Here is a 20,602-nt window from a genome sequence, read left to right as displayed (position 1 = left end):
TTTCGCTTAATGATGTAATTTAACGAGCAAATTGATGAGGCATTTTGATCTTGAAATACGGTTCAATTATAAAGTGAAAATCGTCCAAATGACTTAATATTATAAAATGCATGGAGGGGATTTGCAAATTGCAACATTTGACCCCACCATAACCTCAATTAATATAAACTTAAGCTTAAAATAAATTTATCACAGTACGCTCATTACACCTTTTGCGTTTGTCGAATATTTTGAATAATTTGACCGTTTGAATCACTCGTTTAAATAAAATTCCTTCCTCCCCTCCAAATGTTGCAAATCAACGGTTTCCTGGATCTGCAATCGGTTGGAATTAAATGCTGAAGAACGAACTCTTCGAGCATTTTATTCATTAAGCAATCCTCTTCCATGGCTCCCTCTGTACATCAAATTCTCAGCAGAGCAGCTTCCTTTTCTTACAATCCTTTTGTTTCTCCCGATGACGAAGGATCTCAAAACTGCCCGGCAATGCCCTTGAGCAGAACTGCTTCTGAACGCATTCAATATACAAATCGTTATGTTAAAAGGCCAGCCCCAGGCAGAGGCAACTCAGATCGGGACCTGCTTTTGGATAATGGAGATTGTTCTGGTTCGGCCACGCAAGCTCGTAACAGGGATTTCAATGAAAATGGTAGTTATGAGAATCAAACCGTGGAGGAACTGGAACAGTATGCCGTTTATAAGTCCAAGGATACCACTGCAACGTTCAGTAACAGTATAAAAGTTGCAGAGGAGATCAGGGAGGGCGCTGCCAAAACCTTAACCGATTTACATCGCCAAGGTGAACAGATCAGGCAGACGCATAATGTGGCTCTCAATATTGATCACGATCTCAGCATTGTAAGTATTGATTCAGGGTTTTTATGGAGTATTATATAGCAGATTTTTGTTTAGTATTATTATTATTATTGGAATCCATATGGGGTGACGTCAGTTCCCATAGGCATAATAATGTACGTTGCTGGAGCCTTAGGTATGAATTGCAGCATTAGCCGTTTAGAACAGAATGTACATCCTTGGGGATTGAACCCTGTATGAGCTTAAAAGGTGTAATTGTCATATGAATCGTGAGTTATATAGATTAGGGTACGAGATCCTCTGTTTCCCAAATGGGTGCATCCGTTTAGTAAGTATAGGGATCCATACACTTTCAGCTGACTTTATACAGACACAAAGATGCATTTCCAGATGAATTCTTTGACTCATTCACTGTAGTGTAGGCCCTGCTTTCTTTCAAGGCATGTAGGGATTTTACCAAGGGGCTTTTAATGTTTCCTGGATGCCATAGAGGTGCATCAACCAAATTCAGAGTGTTTGAATGCAATTAGAGAATACCCTGAGTAACTAATAGAGGAAGGATCTCACTTGTAGGGCCTCGTGTATTTCCCTCAAGCCAGAGTAGAGCACAAGCTGTAGCTAGTACAGTGCCTAAAATTCAACCAAAGTCTCACCTGGTAAAAATCAATCCATTCTTGACTACCCGAATGGAACTGGAGACCTTGGTTGTTGTACATCTGCAGCTGACAACCTTTGCTGCTAGACCACACTCACTGTTACCTGTTATTTTTTAATGTTGGCAATAACGCAACAAGAGGCCGTATCTGGTTCACTTGTTTGTAGAATTTCGCAGAGCATATCCAGTTGTTGGAAGTTTGGTACCTACTGTGATCTTTTGTCAACAGTATCGTTTGTCAGGGTAGACCTTGGAAGATATGCACATATCATTCCATCACGATCTAAATTTTTGTATGATCTATTCCATGTTTATAGAGTGAATAGTGCCTTCAGATCCATGAGTATAATGTCTAGTGGCAAATTCAATTGGGCTCTGAAAGTAGTCTCAGACAGTCCCAAAGGGACCCTAATCCAACTAGAACGGAGTATTTTAGTTATGTGCATTGATTCATTGTTTTCCGACATTTAGGAGGGATGTCTATATTGGTTTGGTCTATATCAAATCCTTGATGGTCTTCATTTTGTTCTTCTGCAGAACCTGTTACCCATTTTCCCTAATGAACGTTGCTGTTTGCATAGCCGGCCCTTTTGTCACCTATCCTGACAAAAATTGAGTGAAATAGATTCTCTTAATTTAACATACCATTTACCCAATCATTTGTAGTGTCACCCTTAAGTAACCTCCACAAGAAAAATGACCTATTTTGAAATGTGGGAGATATATATATGCATTGTCCTTTTAAATGCGAGAAATCAATCTTACTCTTCATTTCAGTGCCATGTTGCAGGGACAATACAATGCACTTATGCTCCTTAATTTAGTCTGTTTTGGTATAAACCTAAATTTATCTAGGATGTTGTAGTTATGAAATCCAGCTTTTAAAACATTTTATCTTGACTCTTTTCTTTTTGGTATTATTTAGGGTGAAAAACTTCTGGGGAGTTTGGGGGGGATTTTTTCCAAACCATGGAGACCTGTGAGGACCCGGCCAATGAAAGGACCTGCAACCATTCAAGGTGCTGAACATGGATGCTGACTTATTTTATTCACATCTTCATTTATATGCCTTGCAGTTTTATTTTCAGCTTGCAGACACTGGTCTTTAATTGAGTCCGAGTATGGGCAGCAGTGTTTAAACTTTATACTGCATTTTATAAATTTCATGGATATTTCTGACTCTACACTGTTATCAATCAGGTAATTCAATTCAAAGAGTAAGAAATGACCAGGAACAAAGGCAAGATTTAGGGCTTGTCAAAAGTTCTCAGAGGAAAGAGCACACCCAGATCCATCCTTCTGGTGCTGGGAATACTAAGGCCTGTGTTGAGGTGAGTGCTGTTGCTTGTTTCCTTTGCATTTAAGTTAATTCTTTTCAGGTGTGTCTACCCTTCAGGTGCAGAGGCTACTAAGGTCAATATTGAGGTGTGAGTGCTACAGTTTTGTCAGTTGCATAAAAGGCAATGCTTTTTATCAGTGAGTATAACAAGACCCACTATAGCACATAATGAGAGTGTCCAACAGCATTACCCATTACCAGGGAGCAACTTTCTTGTGATTGACCATAGCCTCATATCATCCTTTCATCACTAAGAATACCATTGGGATGTTCCAAACTAACTAAAATAGTTTTCTTTAGGGACATTCTAAGGTTTCCAGATGTTGAGCTTCTCAGACTTGGGGTTTAAACAAAAATATGCGCTTATTAGATGGCTGTTTTCTTTATGTTGCATGTAAGGTCTGCACTGGCCATAGAATGTAAAATGTGTTATTCTAGTGACCTGAGGCATGCTCAGCTCACAGACTCTAAAGCAGATGAATGGTAGAAGTCCATTAACTCACTTTTGCATGTCTTCAAGCCTCAGTGCCAAGATAGGGAGTCTATGTTGCAATGCTTAATCTACTTGAATCCCTGTTGCTATATATCTCCTTTCTCCACCAATCTAGGGCCTTCATGCCTCTTATTTCATATATTGCTGCCGCCTCCTTAATTCATGCGTTTTATCTCCTAATATTCAGTCTTGTGCTAAATGTTTGAACTTACTGCATCTTTTATATTAATTCTTAATTTAAATGGTTGGACTAACAATCTTCTTTCTATCTTTTAACAGATAGAGAAAGTAAAGCAAGATGACTGTTTATCAGATCTAAGTAATATTCTGGACCAGCTGAAGGATATGGCTATTGACATGGGCCAGGAGATGGGAAGGTTTGTGCAAGTCCATCTAATCTCTTTGCTTGTCAAAAAATTTAAGATGACTCGAGAGTTTAATTCTTCCGGAGTGTCCACATTAGAAGTCATATTGAAAATCAATGTTTCAAATCAGTAACAGGAATGACGGTCTGCACAACAAACACCAAACACTAAAGTTGCAGGATAAGATTAATACCAAACACGTTGGCTGAATCTGAAACCCCATAAAAATACGCCTTTCCTCTGTTTTGCATTTTTAGGGTTTCAGATTTAGCCCATGTGTTGGGTATTAACCTTATCCTGCATCTTTAGTATTTATTGTGCAGATCCGCACTCCTTATCATTGATTGGTTGTCCTGAAGATGAATCCTGTTATGAATTTGAAATGTCAATTTTCAAAGTGACTTCTGCTGTGGATACTCTGGAAGAATTGAACTCTCAAAACTCGCATACTGAAATCTGAAAAAGAGTAATTTAAGATGTGTTTTAAATTATTCCACGGCAGTCTATATTGCTTTAATTTTCCCATGATGATGTGCTAATTCAGAACTCATTTTTCTGTTCATTCGTTCTAGTATTTATCTTATTAATAATGTTCTAACATATTATGCCTGGGATGTTGATCAGACAAAATAAAGCAGTAGATCATCTTAGTGAGGATGTATCAGAACTTGGGTTTCGAATCAAAGAAGCAAATGCACGCAGTCGCCGCTTGCTGGGCAAATGATCCCACTGGTTTGTAGATTGCGAGTCAATGTGGTTCCCATGAGTAGTACCCACGTGGTCCCATGGACTCTGATTCACATACATGAGATGCTATAGGGGAGATACAAATGTTTTAATGCATGTGGAAAATTTAAGCTAAAACAATATTATACTCATAATAATTTAGTAGTTGTCAGTTGGTGTTGTAAGGTAGGTTGTCTCCCAGATTTTAATCCATCCACTTAAAAATGGCGATTACCCATCCCAGTCACGTATTGGTAAGAGATGGTCAGAGTAGGTAAGAAAATGCTATTCAAAGAGGAGAGGGTTGAAGATAAACGGAGGAATGATTTATCATTTTTTCTTCATGATTATGATTTTTCACAAGAAAATAAACAGCAAGCATGGTTGAGATGCAGAATGCTTTTCGAAGAGTCAAATGGTCCTCAAGGTAGGGATATAATCTAAAGCATTTCTTTATCAAGTGTTAAGGAAGTGGCCATGCAAATTGCTGAGGCACATCAACCCTTCATTGGGTTAATCTAAAGCATTTATTCATCCAATATTAAGCAGGTGGTCATACAGGTCGGAAAGCACAACAACCCTTCATTAGATTGAGCAGAGAATGAAGGTTGGAAGACTCATACTGCAGGTGCATGGATTGCAAGATTCTCACTCCCAAAGATCAAGATCATGGGATTTAAAGAAGAGAGTGGATGAAGCTAGGTAGCCATATGGAGAGCGATATTAGTGGAGAAAATGTAAACTTTTCGGTTGCAAGATTCTCATTCCCAAACATCATGGGATTGGAAGAAATAAGAGTGGATGAAGCCAGGTAGCCATCTAGAGAGCCATATCAATTGCCTTCGCGAAATTTAATTATGAGCATGACTAGTATATGTCTGGATTAGTCGATATTGTATTGGTTGTAATTTTTTTGTTTTTCAAGGTATTCATTAGCATATTGTTACATAAAATTTTGAATATACAAATTTTGAAGTTACCTCATAGTTATACATCCAATCATCATTTTGTTTTGAAATATTTTTTTCGTATAAATAAATTTTCATAAACTACTTACATGTGGAAAAATGTTTGAATGCATTTTATGAAAAAATCCATTATTGTTTGTTACATTATCATAATTTTATTTCAATATCTTTTTTCTTTCTAATTGACAACATTTTAAGATGTTTGAATGCATTTTACGAAAAACTCCATTATTGTTGGTTATATTATCACAACTTTATTTCAATATCCTTTCTCTAATTGACAACATTTTTAGGTTGGGGAGATGTTTTGTTTAAATGCAATTTATGCATAGCTCTTTTATATATGTTTACATTATGACAATTTTATTGTAATATCTTTTCTTTCATTGATTGCATTTAAGGATAGAAACTTTATGTCATTTAAATTTTTTCCAAATATTATTTTTGGGAATTTGTCATGCACAATATAGCTAAATATGTATGTGAAAAGAGGATAAAGTTTTGGTTTTAAGTGTTATGGTATAGATAATGTCAATATGTGGTACGATAGGATGCAATTTTATAACATGTGATGTCAAAGTTATGACAAGTGGTGCATGGATTGCAATGTGATTTCTACCCCGTGCTCTAAATGTCAAGAAATTGAACCATGCATGGTGTACAAAATAGTGGCATGGTATAGATAATGCATTTGGTTTTAAGTGTTATGGTATAGATAATGCATTTTATGACAATTTCTATTATTGTTGGTTACATTATCATAACTTTATTTCAATATCTTTTTTCTAATTGATAACATTTTAAGATGTTTGAATGCATTCTATTGAAAACTCCATTACTGTTGGTTACATTATCACAACTTTATTTCAATATCCTTTCTCTAATTGACAACATTTTAAGGGTGGGGAGATGTTTTCTTTAAATGCAATTTATTCATAGCTCTTTTATATAAGTTTATATTATGACAATTTCATTGCAATATCTTTTCTTTAATTGATCGCATTTAAGGATAAAAACTTTATGTCATTTAAATTTTTTCCAATATTATTTTTGGGAATTTGTCATGCACAATATAGCTAAATATGTATGTGAAAAGAGGATAAAGTTTTGGTTTTAAGTGTTATGGTATAGATAATGTCAATATGTGTGGTATGATAGGATGCAATTTTATAACATGTGATGTCAAAGTTATGACAAGTGGTGCATGGATTGCAATGTGATTTCTACCCTGTGCTCTAAATGTCAAGAAATTGAACCATGCATGGGATACAACATAGTGGTAGATCACACAACTTAAAAGTCACATTGAATAATTTTTATCCTCACCTATAATTGTTGGGTGTATGTTTTCCTCTAAATCACAATATTTAGAGGTTTTTTTTTTTTTTTTTCTAATTCACTAGAAAAAACAATAATTTTATTTCACTTTGAAAAATGATACAAATTGAAATTCTATAGATACACTCTTATGTGTATTCTCATTGGTTCTCTTTTAATCATTTAGGGTTAGAGATAATATCAACTTTTGCCCTTTTTTCTTTACATTGTTCTATATATGTGTTTCAAAATAAGTGGAGAAAAAGGCTCTCCATCGTGTCTCTATTTATGGTGTTTGATAGACGGTGTCTGTCGTCTCAAAATCTAATAATATATACAAAAATAAAAAGTATGCATAAACATTATTTCGCAGATTCTGTCTAGATTCAATTTTCAATTTGGTCCATATAATTTTTGTGGTAGTACTCATATACATTGCCATCTTTGTGCCCTGCAATTTGCCATGTTCTTTGTTCTTGTCCCAATCCAACTTTGGAGAGTTTGTTTGCTTCTTGATTTTGTTCCCTATAGATGTGAGCAGAAGTAAAGTTCTTAAAAAAGTCTTTGATACATTATTTCTTCCAAAATAGGAGTAAGTAGGATTTTTCTACAAGTTTGAACTTTGTTTAGCTAGTTAATCAAAAGCATAGAGTCTTTGTAAACTTGTATTTGATTAATGGTTTTTTCTCTTGTAAGAGAAACATGTTTTTGCAAGCCAATAATTTTCCAAGATTGTTCGAGTAGTTTCCAAATCCCATTTTGGCATGGAAGGAGTGTGTTTCCGAGAGGTGAAGGACAAAACCTCTTCTGCTTCACTAGGTTGTGCCTTGAGATGCTCCGGCAAAATAGGCTTAAGGACGGGAGGGTTCGGGGTGCTTTTCCACTATAACTCTAGGGGTGACTATATCTTTATCCTAGGGAAAGTGTGCTAGGATCACTAGCCCTTCTGCGCCACATGATCTGGAACTGAAGGCTTGCCGTGGAATATGGCCTTATTACGGGCTAGCTAGACCCACCAACAATAATTAAAGGAAGTGCTTTACTAGCACGAGTGACGAGATTTGCAAGCAAGCTCCTTCCAAATCTTCCTGTACCCAGTCACATAAAGGCCCCAGCGACGATGTATGAATAGATGTAAACAAACAAGGAAACAAACATTGTATGAATAGATGTGTAGCTAATTCTCCACTCCCTTTGCAATGAAAGCACCATCCCAACCCAATCTTGAAATGATTTTACAGAACATCCTAGGTAGGGACCTTGTCTTCCATTAAGCACCACATAAAGATTCAAGATTTTGTCGGGCATTTGGATTTCCAGATCAATTTCCACCACCACTTTGATTCCCCGAAAACTCAAGTTGCATTTAGTTGAATATAGCCAAGTTTTGGAGTGTAAGAGCCAAAAGGGCAGATGCTCCAAACTAGCTTGTCTTCCCTGTCCATTAGTCTTATGTGGCCAATTGTAAGGGTGTTTATGTATTCATGGTGCCTATTATCCAACCCTAATTCTACTGGCAATTTCCAACCTTGTCTCCAAAGAATTGTAGTTGCTAGATTATCAATATGTGCAAGTTTGGAAATGCGTTGGTTTATAAGGGAGTCAACGAGGGGTTGAGGGAGGATGTGCTTCTCACCACAACTTGGCCAAGGATCAGATTTGATTCTTACTTTGTTTTTGTCACTACTCTCCAAGCTATTCCATAACTAATGAGGTAGAAAGAATTTATAACTACTCTTCAAATCACTGAGATGCTCCAAACTAGCTTGTCTTCCCTGCCCATTAGCCTTATGTGGCCAACTATAAGGGCATTTATGTATTGATTCCATACTTCATGTTGCATATCCTCCAACCCTAATTCTATTACCAAATTCCAACCTTGTCTCCATAGAATTGTAGTTGCGAGATTATTAATATGTACAAGTTTGGAAATGCCTTGGTCTATAAGGGAGTCAACGAGGGGATGAGGGAGGATGTGCCTCTCACCACAACTTGGCAAGGATCGGATTTGATTCTTACTTTGTTTTTGTTATTGGCTCTCCAAGCTATTCCATAACTAATGAGGTCGAAACAATATAGAACTACTCTTCAAATCACTGAAATATTCCCCCATGGTTTATCCACTCTCTTGAGCCAATCCTTTAGAGAGCTCGAAGTGATGCACTTTTATGTGACAACATTGGTCCAAAGGCTCTGTGTGGAGATAAGACTCAAACCACATTTTGTAACCAAAGCTTTTGAGAAGAGGAATATATTTTTTAAGCATCGACCTCCCATTATCTTCAACAGCTCTATCTTATCCCATTTTACTTAAGGGAGGATGTGGTGCTCTTATGTCCCTTCCCATAGAACTTGAATCAGATCCTTTGAATTTGTTCCAATATGCACTTGGGAATCCATGCTAAGGAAATCCAGTAGATAGGGATGGCTTTTAAGACCGATTTTACCAAGACTAGACGCCTGGCCCTGGAGAGCCACCTTAGACTCCAACTTTTTAATCTTTTCTCCACCTTGGCTATGAGCTAGAGCCAATCCTCCCTTCTATGCTAGTTGGCTTTAGGTGAAAGCCCAAATAATTTAAGTCATCTCTTAACTTCTTTATATTATAATGAAAGAGTTAGACTAAATGTTGCTCCTCCCCTTCATTTAAATTATGAAGAGAGATAGTAGACATTTTGTTGTTTATGACCATTTTAGTGGATTTTTCAAAGAGTATAAGGATCTCCATTAGTTTGTCTATGACTCTTGGGGATCCATTATAGAAATGAGGATATCATCCACATGAAGTAAATGTGTCAATGCCAGGGCTTGGGAGATGGGTGTACCATGAAATTATCCATGTCCCTTGGCTTCCGCAATAATATGGCTCAACCATTCTGCCAACATCAAGAATAGGAGGGACGAGAGGGGTCACTCTTGACGCAATCCTCTATTTGCATAGAGGAAAGGGGATGTCGATCCATTGATCAAGATTACAAATGAGATTCTTTGTAGACAACTTATCACCTAGGCAATGAAGTCCATATTGAAACCGATGTTGTTTAGTAGTGTGAAAATTCCAAACTAGAATTGTTAAGGTTATGGTATGTTCTATGCTTATAACAGTTTACTTCTTTTTCTTATTATATTCCACCAATTAGCAATCACATGTACATAAAGTAAAGTGCAGATAGAACATTAAACGATCGACAGAAAACAAACCAAGACAAGAGACACAAGATGTGGCGGCTAGCCAGGGACAAACCCCACAATGTGTGGGGAAACCCTTTGATCAAATCTTCTTTTATCTTCAATAATTCAGCAGAGAGAAATAGTACAATAAATCTGATTCATATCAGCAGTATCAAACCCTAGATCAGTAGCATCAGCATTAGCGGCTTCATTATCAAACTAGGGCAGACCATATCTCACAAACCGACAGTCGGATTGACTTCATTCCACCACCAAAAGTTTCGGCTTCCAGAGGAGGTTCAGATGAACCTACAGCGTAGTTCAGATGAGGAGATCTTCTAGGCCATGCAAGTCAATCTTTACTTCTGCAGTTGCAGCTTCAGTTTCAGCAATTTCCGGCTTCAAACTAGGGCAGTCGATATCTTGCAAACCGTTCGTCGGATTGACTTCATTCCACCACCAAAAGTTGCGGCTTTCAAAGGAGGTTCAGATGAACCTACAGCGCAGTTCCAAAGAGGAGATCTTCTAGGCCACGCAAGTCAATCTTTACTTCTGCAGTTGCAGCTTTAGTTTCAGCAGTTTCCGGCTTTAAACTAGGGCAGTCGATATCTTGCAAACCGTTCGTCGGATTGACTTCATTCCACCACCAAAAGTTGCCGCTTTCAAAGGAGGTTTAGATGAACCTACAGCACAGTTCCAAAGAGGAGATCTTCTAGGCCACGCAAGTCAATCTTTACTTCTGCAGTTGCAGCTTCAGTTTCAGCAGTTTCCGGCTTCACATGTGTGAGAGAGAGAGACCCATTTCAGCGCAGTAGAGAAGAGACTCATATCTGCGCAGTAGAGAGAGAGAGAGATGTGATGAGATGAGTGAGTCTAAATGAGGAAAAGTCCTCTTATATTTATACACAACGTTGGTGGGTGAATAGATGCGACTGTTGGGCTTCTGAGCCTACATGAGTTGTAGGTCGGCTTGATAATAATTCCATAATCAAAATAAATTCATATCTCCATGAATACTTATCGGAATTGGATGATCTTTATATCAATCCTACACCTCTCGACGAGAGGAATCTAATAAAAATATTATTAGCCATGAATAAGATGACCCACATGAAGTTTTGCCCTGGTTGCCAATTTTAACACTCCCTCTCAACCATGGAGAACTTCATCTGCAATCTGTCTATCGGTCGTTACTATTCATCCATCAAATGCATTGCCTTGTACAGCCTGACCCTTGCCCTGCTCTGCTCTATTTTGCCTGTTCTGCTTTGTCTTGTTCTGCCCTGCATTGATCTGTACTGTTTTGTTCTGTTCTGCTCTGCTCTTGCATTGTTCTGTTCTACTCTGCTTTTGTCCGAATTATGAAGAAGAAGAAATGATCGAGGATGTATCATACTGACTCAAAGTCAGTCTCAGAGTATGTACCACTGGTCCCAGACCAGTCTCAACCAACCCAAAGTCAACGTCATAGTGAGTACAACTCCAATGGTCCCAGACCAATATCATCCTCCACTGACTCAAAGTCTGTCTCAGAGTATGTACCACTGATCCCAGACCAGTCTCAACCGACCCGAAGTCAGCGTCATAGTATGGTACAACTCCTACCACTGGTCCCAGACCAGTATCATTGATCCCAGATCAATGGAGGTCATCCTAGCGTAGGGAGTACGGTAGTTACAACGATGCATCCATCGGTACTACTATGGTCCCTAACTTCATTTCCCTGCTCATTGATCAGATGAGAGGTACTTCCCATGAGTCCCAGACTGCATGGGTAGGATGCCTCGACAGGAGAACTAATCAATCCTGTCCTCACAGGAGAACACATCAATCCTGCTACAATTGCCATGGAGAACACATCAATCCTGCTACAATTGCCATGGAGAACACATCAATCCAGGCCGCCATGGAGAACACATCAATCTAGGCCTCACAGGAGAACACATCAATCCTGCTACAATCGCCATGGAGAACACATCAATCCAGGCCTCACAGGAGAACTAATCATCCTGCTACACAGGAGAGCGAATCATCCTGTTCCACAAGAGAGCGAATCATCTTGTCCCACAAGAGAGCGAATCATCTTGTTCCAGTGTGCACCACCAGGGGAGGGTGAGTCACCCTGTGGTCGTATGTTGCTCCAGTAATAACCGCAAGCCCTCAGAGCTCCCAGAGCTCAATGTATGCAACATGCAGGACCCTTGTATAAGGGTTTCTTACCGACTCCAAGTCGTTTGGGAAAATCACAGATTAGATCTTTCCTCGGGGCTTTGACAAGGTGTATCAACCTGTACATCATCTTAATGCGATGGAGCCTCCTTGCTCATCAACTTACCATATCCAAGATGATGTCTATCTGCTGGAGCAATCGACGAATACGGGATTCCTCAATAATCGAATCCCACCTCTGGTTGTTATAGAGAATCACAGTGGTATCCAATGTAAATCCAAACAACTCACTGAAGAGCTTTCGCAACCAGACTACCTCACACGAGGTTATGCTAGCAACAATATATCCTACTTCGGCGGTGTTCAAAGCCACCGACTTCTACTTCCTGCTCATCCAGGATATCAAAGCAGATCCCAAGGTGAAACAGCACCCGGAAGTGCTCTTACGGTCCACCACACTGCCTGCCCAATCAACATCAATATATCCAAGTAGTCTCACATCTCCGGCAGTGTATCTTAATTGTGTCCTGAAGATATCTCAGAAGATTCCTGGCATCAATCCAGTGAGGCTCAACCAAATATGAGCTCACAATGCTAACTACAAAAAATATGTTCGGACGGAGGTTCACCAAGAACATCAATGCGAATGAGTTTATGAAACTCAGAGGCATTTCCCAAATCTGGTCCAACATCACTACCATATAACTTCTAAAAGTTAAGGTCCTCGAGGTAGTCACAGGCTTGCAGTCCATCATACCAAATCTTTCCAATATCTTTACCACATATTTCCCTTGAGATAGGAAAATTTCCCTTGGCTTCTGCCATACTTCAAGTCCTAGGAAGTAGTGCATCAGTCCTAGGTCTTTCATTTCAAATTCAGGGGCCAGCTCCCTCTTACATTTGTGAATGAGAGGGTCTGCACCTGTTAGAAAGAGGTCATCCACATACAATACCAGTATGAGAGGCTTGTCATCTTCAACCTTAAAGTAAAGGTTAGGATCGGCTTCACTCCTAGTGAATCCCAGCTTCATCAAGTAGCTATCGATCCTCTCATACCATGCTCGAGGTGCTTGCTTCAGCCCATAGAGAGCCTTCTTCAACCTGCATACATGAGATTTTCAATCATAAATCTCAAATCCTTCAGGTTGCTCCACATAGACCTCTTCTTTGATAGAACCATGCAAGAACATGGTCTTAACATCCATCTGATGTAGGTTCCATCCTTGTGAAGTGGCAAGGGCTATGATCGAGCGGATGGTCGTATATCTGGCAACAGGTGCAAATATCTCATCATAGTCTATACCTTCCTTTTGGGAGAAACCTCGAGCAACAAAACGAGCCTTATACTTTTCCGTGCTTCCATCTGCTGCATGCTTTATCTTGTAAAGCCATTTGTAAGTAACAACAGTCTTGTCCTGGGTTCTGGGAACTACTTCCCAAACATCATTCTTTATGATAGACTCATATTCTTCGGTCATAGCATCCTTCCATACTTGATGCTTGACGGCATCTGAGAATGACAAAGGCTCATTTTGTATGATCGTGCTCATGATGGTCAGGTATCCTTGATACCTATTAAGTTTCTTACTTTGACGGAAGGTTCCTTAGGGTGCAGCATGTCCTTTAGCATCATCAAGTATCCCCCTAAGCCATGAAGGCCTCTTCCTAGAAGAGGAAGGCTCATGTGGATGAGAATCTATCAGATCCATGGGTTCTTCTACATCAGGCATTGATTCATCATCCTTTTCTTTCGGTTCCCTGGTGTTGGCTTCTTGAGAGCTCCTCAAAGTCGAAAGTTTGATCACCTTGCTGAGAGCCATATCTTCGTCAAAGGTGACATCATGACTAATTATGACTTCCCTTTGACCGGCTACATAGATTCTATAGCCTTTAGTATTTTCACCATAGCCCACGAAAACTCCCTTCTTTCCAGATGCTCCCAATTTATTTCTTTTCTCTTTCGGCACATGAAAGTATACAGGGCTTCCAAAAATTTTAAAATGAGAAACATCAGATTTCTTACCGGTGAATTTTTCTTCAGGAGTCTTGGAACCCAATGCTTGATGAGGGCATCGATTTTGTACATATACGGTAGTGTTTGCAGCTTCAGCCCATAGAAACTTAGGAAGACTTTGATCATGAAGCATGGCCCGGACAGCTTCCATAATTGTGCGGTTCTTCCTTTCTGCCACACCATTTTGTTCAGGAGTATGTGGTGTAGTAGTCTCCCTAGTAATGCCAACCTCAGGTATGTCTGAGTGAGCCAATTCTAATATATTAGAGGTCTTGCTTTGGCTTGAGGGGAATGGTCCCCTTTTGAGCTTTCCTTCAGCACATCCTGGACATACACCTTCATTCTCTATTCAGAATTCGGGCATCCCTATCACCATTTGTCTTACACCGAGTATAGCTTTATAATGAAGGGGGGAAAACCTCTAATGCCAAAGTTCGGACTGAAGAGATGTGTCATAAGACATGACACCTAGCAGACTTCCATCGACCTGATATAATGAATCAACACTAAACCCAAGAGTAAAGGCATCTTTAACATTATTTTTCCATATACATACCTTGCCATCGCTGAAGGTTACCTTGTAGCCTTTGTCTTCCGTTCCCGAGATGGACACTAGGTTCTTTTTGAGGTCAGGTGCATTTAATACATCCTGGAATTTCTGGCCTTCTTGAATGCTTGTCCTCTTCCTTGATTCCCAGCTCCCCTCTTACCTTTGCTGTTGAATTTGTCATTCCTTTGATTGCCATCAGAGGGATTTTGATCATCGTCCTAGAGTGAGTCCTTTCTATCAGGGCACTCCCTTGCATAGTGACTTGCTTTATCGCAAATGTAACATCGTCATTTTCTTCTAGCCTTAGGTCCAGCCTTTCCTTTTGATTTAGTCCCGGAATTATTTCTTTTCTTTGCATGAAAAGAAAAGGCAGCAGGAGGACCTTTAGGCATGGGCATTTCTTACACTTCTTCCCTTGTTTCTTCTTGAATGCATCTAGCCATTAATTCCTCGAAACCAGGAATTACATTATAGTTCAGAAGAGTAGTCCTGAACACATACTATTCAGATGGTAATCCTTCAAGAGTTGTGAGTGCCATTTCTCTGTCAGTAATAGTTTCCCCAATAGATAGGAGATCGTTCTTGATCTCGGTGATTCTTAAGAAGTATTGGATACTTTCATCTTTACCCTTCTTGATTTCCCTCAGCTTATTTCTAAGAAACAAAACTTGATTTGCATCATTAACTTTAAATAAACTCACCAGTCTGTCGTAGATTTCCTTGGAGGTGTCTAGATCAGAGATGTAGGCCACCAAGCGCTTGTCGATAGAGTCCCGGATGATCTTCTTTGTTTTGACTTCTCCATTTTTCCATTTGTTCCAGGCAGCAGCAGATGCATTTGATGAAGGCTCAACAATATTGCCTCTTACATGGTCCAGCACTCCTTGATCTTCAAGGGTTAGATCGATAGACATCTTCCATCCGTGATAGTCAGCTTTCTCACGGAGCTTGTCTTCAGCAGGAAAGAGTGTTGAGGACCCCATAGTTCTTTTAGGATAGCCTTGCCAATCTTCTCTTCAATGATTGCTCTTGCTCTTGCTCGGGCTTTGTCTTCACCTCAGCTCTGATACCATGTTAAGGTTATGGTATGTTCTATGCTTATAGAAGTTTACTTCTTTTTCTTATTATATTCCACCAATTAGCAATCACATGTACATAAAGTAAAGTGCAGATAGAACATTAAACGATCGACAGAAAACAAGCCAAGACAAGAGACACAAGATGTGGCGGCTAGCCAGGGACAAACCCCACAATGTGTGGGGAAACCCTTTGATCAAATCTTCTTTTATCTTCAATAATTCAGCAGAGAGAAATAGTACAATAAATCTGATTCATATCAGCAGTAGCAAACCCTAGATCAGTAGCATCAGCATTAGCGGCTTCATTATCAAACTAGGGCAGACCATATCTCACAAACCGACAGTCGGATTGACTTCATTCCACCACCAAAAGTTTCGGCTTCTAGAGGAGGTTCAGATGATCCTACAACGTAGTTCAGATGAGGAGATCTTCTAGGCCACTCAAGTCAATCTTTACTTCTGCAGTTGCAGCTTCAGTTTCAGCAGTTTCCGGCTTCAAACTAGGGCAGTCGATATCTTGCAAACTGTTCGTCGGATTGACTTCATTCCACCACCAAAAGTTGCAGCTTTCAAAGGAGGTTTAGATGAACCTACAGCGCAGTTCCAAAGAGGAGATCTTCTAGGCCACGCAAGTCAATCTTTACTTCTGCAGTTGTAGCTTCAGTTTCAGCAGTTTCCGGCTTCACATGTGTGAGAGAGAGAGACCCATTTCAGCGCAGTAGAGAAGAGACTCATATCTGCGCAGTAGAGAGAGAGAGATGTGATGAGATGAGTGAGTCTAAATGAGGAAAAGTCCTCTTATATTTATACACAATGTTGGTGGGTGAATAGATGCGACTGTTGGGCTTCTGAGCCTACATGAGTTGTAGGTCGGCTTGATAATAATTCCATAATCAAAATAAATTCATATCTCCATGAATACTTATCGGAATTGGATGATCTTTATACCAATCCTACACCTCTCGACGAGAGGAATCTAATAAAAATATTATTAGCCATGAATAAGATGACCCACATGAAGTTTTGCCCTGGTTGCCAATTTTAACAAGAATTACATTGCAACAACTGGAAATTATTCTCCTAATTGTTATTTTAATTTAAAAATTTATTTGTTGTTTGATACGACAAAAACTGAATAAATCACACTGCAATCTACACAAATAGAATTGTGGAAGAATAAACCCTGGAAGATATGCTAGCACACACACATAAAAATAACACAATTATTTTTGGACAAAAGTCCCTAGAAAAACCTAACTTGGGAAAACCGATGCAAAAGATGAGGGTTTTAATATTATGCAGTAGTGAAAATATGAGTACAATCTGGATGCCTAAAACTGGCAATCCACAATAAGAAAATATGGGAAAAATACTGAAGGGAATTTCCCTTCTCCCATAGGCAATCTCTAGCATGACTTACCTTTAGAAAACTGGTCGTCCAAACCCCAGCGTGAGCCCTTCTACACTATATCCCACACGTGTGGCTCGAAAATGCCTTTGATGAAGTCATTATGCCTCCAGTTGCTAAGGAAATCATCTCTTCGACCTTCTGGAACCTCTTCCCTACCTCTGGAATTGAGAACGATGTTTCTCACCGGCAAATCAATCTGCCTTGTTGAAGCTACTATGCAGAGCGTCTCAGATGCCTCTTTGGGATAACTTGGCCCTCTTGTTGTTGCCTCTCCGAATATGGAAATCTTTCCTTTGGACACACTGTCCCTGCCTCGCAATCACTACATCGATCTCTAGCTCTCTCTCTAACAACTGACTGCTACTACTCTGGAAATTGATGTGCCAAGAAATTGAACCTCTCTAGTGTATTCTCCATCACCACATCAACCTCCTCTTATAATCCTCTGTTGGAGCACCAACGATCAAGATTAAAACTTAATCAATGGCTAGGATCATCTTTAGATCGATCCGTGTGAGTTTCTAGATGATTCACACCTTGACTTAATTAATACTGAATAATTAACCATCTTCCCTAAGTTTAGACTTAAGAAATATTTAAAAATTGGTTAATAATATAATTAAGTCATTTCTAGGTCAAATTTCTAGAAACGATTGCTGGGTTTTGGAGATCTCATGTATTCTAACCTCTCCATAAAATTTCAAGTCTAGAACACATTCGATGCTACAAAAACTAACACTCCCTCTTAGTGAGGAATATGTTCTGGTGCCACTGCACACCCTGTAGCAACACCCTTTCTCTACATCACCTTCTGTCACGTTGCCGATGTCTAGATGCTACTACCCACCAACCACTACGCAAATCTGATATACACTACATCTGTGTTGCTGCTAACACGACCATACTGCTCCGAACACAACAACTCCCTCTCATTTGTTGCTGCTACAACTGCAACATCTGCAACTAAAAGGCATCCAAAATACTAAATCTACTGTGATCAATATAAGGCATCTGTCACCCGAGTCTTTGAATGTTGCTAGTATATGCACTTTCACTAAACAATCTCCACTGCTGCTAACTCTGCACAGTGCCAATTGCACTGCTTCCAACTCTGCATTGTGCTCCCCAGCATCTGACTGCTACAAGTCTCTATAACTGTCACTATGGCATCTGACTGCATCAACTGTCACTGATTCAACCTGCTACTAAATTTTGTGGGCCCCTGTAGCAAGGTATTGATCCATGAGGTGGAATACTCAAGGATCTTGCGCTTTTGTAGACTTAAGAAATATTTAAAAATTGGTTAATAATATAATTAAGTAATTTCTAGGCCGAATTTCCAGAAAAGATTTTTGGGTTTTGGAGATCTCATGTATACTAGCCTCTCCATAAAATTTCAAGTCTAGAACACATCCAATGCTACAAAATCCCAACACTCCCTCTCAGTGAGGAATGTGTTCTAGTGCCACTGCACACCCTGTAGCAGCACCCTGTCTCTACATCACCTTCTGTCACATTGCCAATGTCTAGATGCTACTACCCACCAACCACTATGCAACTCTGATATATGCTGCAACTGTGTTGCTGCTAACATCTGCTGCTGACACTGCAACTCCCTCTCATCTGTTGTTGTTGCAACTGAAAAGCATCCAAAATACTAAATCTATTGTGATCAGTATAATGCATCTGTCACCCGAGTCGTTGAATGTTGCTAGTATATGCACCTTCACTAAACAATCTCCGTTGCTGCTAACTCTACACTGTGCCAACTGCACTGCTTCCAACTCTGCATTGCGCTCCCTAGCATCTAACTGCTACTAGTCTCTGCAACTGTCACTATGGCATCTGACTGCATCAACTATCACTGATTCACCTTGCTACTAAATTTTGTGGGCCCCTGTAGCAAGGTATTGATCCATGAGGTGGAATTCTCAAGGATCTTGCCCTTTTGTAGCACTCCAGGGCTACAACTCCACATCACCCCACCTCACTCCTAGAGGTATATCGATGATCATAATGAAGTCTTTCTCCAACCTGGAGGCCTATCAATCTCATCATGTGATGTCCTGCTTCTCCTCTTTGTCTTTCTTTCTGAGAGGAAACTGGGTACTATTGTGACTAAGTTCACCACACCTGAAGCACTTGACCTTCGACAGGTCCTTCTTCTTCCTCTGCTCCCCCTGTCCCTCATTGGGACCCTTAAATACGAGGGCCACATTCTCCTCCTCCTTCACCTGCTTCTGTCTGCTGCTGCTGCCACTAATGGAGCTCTTTAGAAGAGCTCGCCTCAATTCTTCTAGCTTCAAGTCAACCCACATGATGTCCCAATCTAGTAGCTTGTCTCTGCCTAATATGCTTTAGACAAAAGATTTCTAGTCCTCAGAGACATTGTTGAGTGTCAATCTCACAAGCTCTGTTGGTTGAGGTGCTGCCCCAACAACTGACAACTGGTCCTGGACCTCCTGAATCCTAGTGAGGAAGGGGTCTATGCCTTCCCCCTTCTGCATCCATATGAGCCTCATCTTCTCCTCGAGGTACATATTTCATTTCTTGGAAGTACCTTGATACAACGTGGCGAGAGCATCCCACATCTGCTTGGCAGTATCTTTGTTAGCTATATGTGAAACTACATGATCCCAGACTCCATTTAGGATCAATCGTATCACCCATGCCATCTCCTTTCTATACTCTTTTTGCAGATCTACATCTGTGGTAACTGTTACCACTACAGCAATATATGCTTTCAGGCCAAATTCATCTAGAATGAAGGACAACCTTGCCTTCCAGATGACGTAGTTGGAAGCTCCATCCAACCTATCCTGATATCTAAGCCCTGCAGTGGCCATCTCAATGAACTATCAAAAAATTCCTCTTTCTTTATGCTCAGTTGCTACTCTACTATTCGCACTCCCTTCTGGAGTGAGAATATCTGCTCACAACAATTGTTGATCTATAAGGAAAAAAATCGAACTCCTTGAGACTAGAAGTTCCCTGAGGAAAATTTTCCCTTTGTGTGTGCTCTTCTTGTTTCAACCCAACGTTGACTCTGCTCTAGCGTACTGTTTCAAAAATGATTGCGTCCAGCTAGAGACTCGTTCAATGAAAAATCTGAGCTTCTCCCTCTTCCTCTGGAAGCACTCAATCTTGGAAAGATTGAATTTTTCTGCCCCTCACTCAGAAAAATCAAACCTCCATAAGTAATTCGGCCTCCAGGAAGAATGATTGTGTTTCCCTTGGGAATTTCGGCCTGCTGCCCACAATGAGAAGTGAAATTCCTTCTCTCTTCACCTCTGAGCTCTCTAGCTAATCAACTATGCTCTGATACCATGTGAAAATTCCAAACTGAAATCATATTCCAACAATTAGAAATTATTCTCCTAATTGTTAATTTAATTTATGAATTTATTTGTTGTTTGCTACGACAAATACTGAATATATCACACTGTAATCTACACACATAAAATTGTGGAAGAATATATGTTGGAAGAACTATTGGCACCCACACATAAAATAACATAGTTATTTTTGG

General features: G+C 39.7%; 1 protein-coding gene across 1 annotated transcript; it reads left to right on the top strand.

The window, feature by feature from the left end:
• The first annotated feature begins 314 nt into the window (after positions 1–314).
• Positions 315–4,763, top strand: LOC149141128 (SNAP25 homologous protein SNAP33-like). Its single transcript, XM_089448518.1, has 5 exons — positions 315–858; positions 2,397–2,490; positions 2,672–2,802; positions 3,583–3,680; positions 4,293–4,763. Exons 1-5 carry the CDS (start codon positions 388–390, stop codon positions 4,390–4,392), a joined length of 894 nt encoding a protein of 297 aa, XP_089304644.1. The 5' UTR covers positions 315–387; the 3' UTR covers positions 4,393–4,763.
• Positions 4,764–20,602: the final 15,839 nt, after the last annotated feature.

The sequence above is a fragment of the Pinus tabuliformis genome, chromosome X, assembly GCF_031772625.1.
Source record: "Pinus tabuliformis cultivar Carrire ecotype Pingquan chromosome X, CPIR1, whole genome shotgun sequence".
NCBI classification, from domain to species: domain Eukaryota; kingdom Viridiplantae; phylum Streptophyta; class Pinopsida; order Pinales; family Pinaceae; genus Pinus; species Pinus tabuliformis.
The sequence above is the reverse complement of the archived record's forward strand: the minus strand, read 5'-3'. Positions and strand labels throughout refer to the sequence as shown.

Coding starts and splice junctions, on each gene's coding strand:
- LOC149141128 (XM_089448518.1), top strand. CDS start 388: ATGGCTCCCTCTGTACATCAAATTCTCAGCAGAGCAGCTTCCTTTTCT. Junction 2,803..3,582: donor ATACTAAGGCCTGTGTTGAG/GTGAGTGCTGTT, acceptor ATCTTTTAACAG/ATAGAGAAAGTAAAGCAAGA. Junction 3,681..4,292: donor ATGGGCCAGGAGATGGGAAG/GTTTGTGCAAGT, acceptor GATGTTGATCAG/ACAAAATAAAGCAGTAGATC.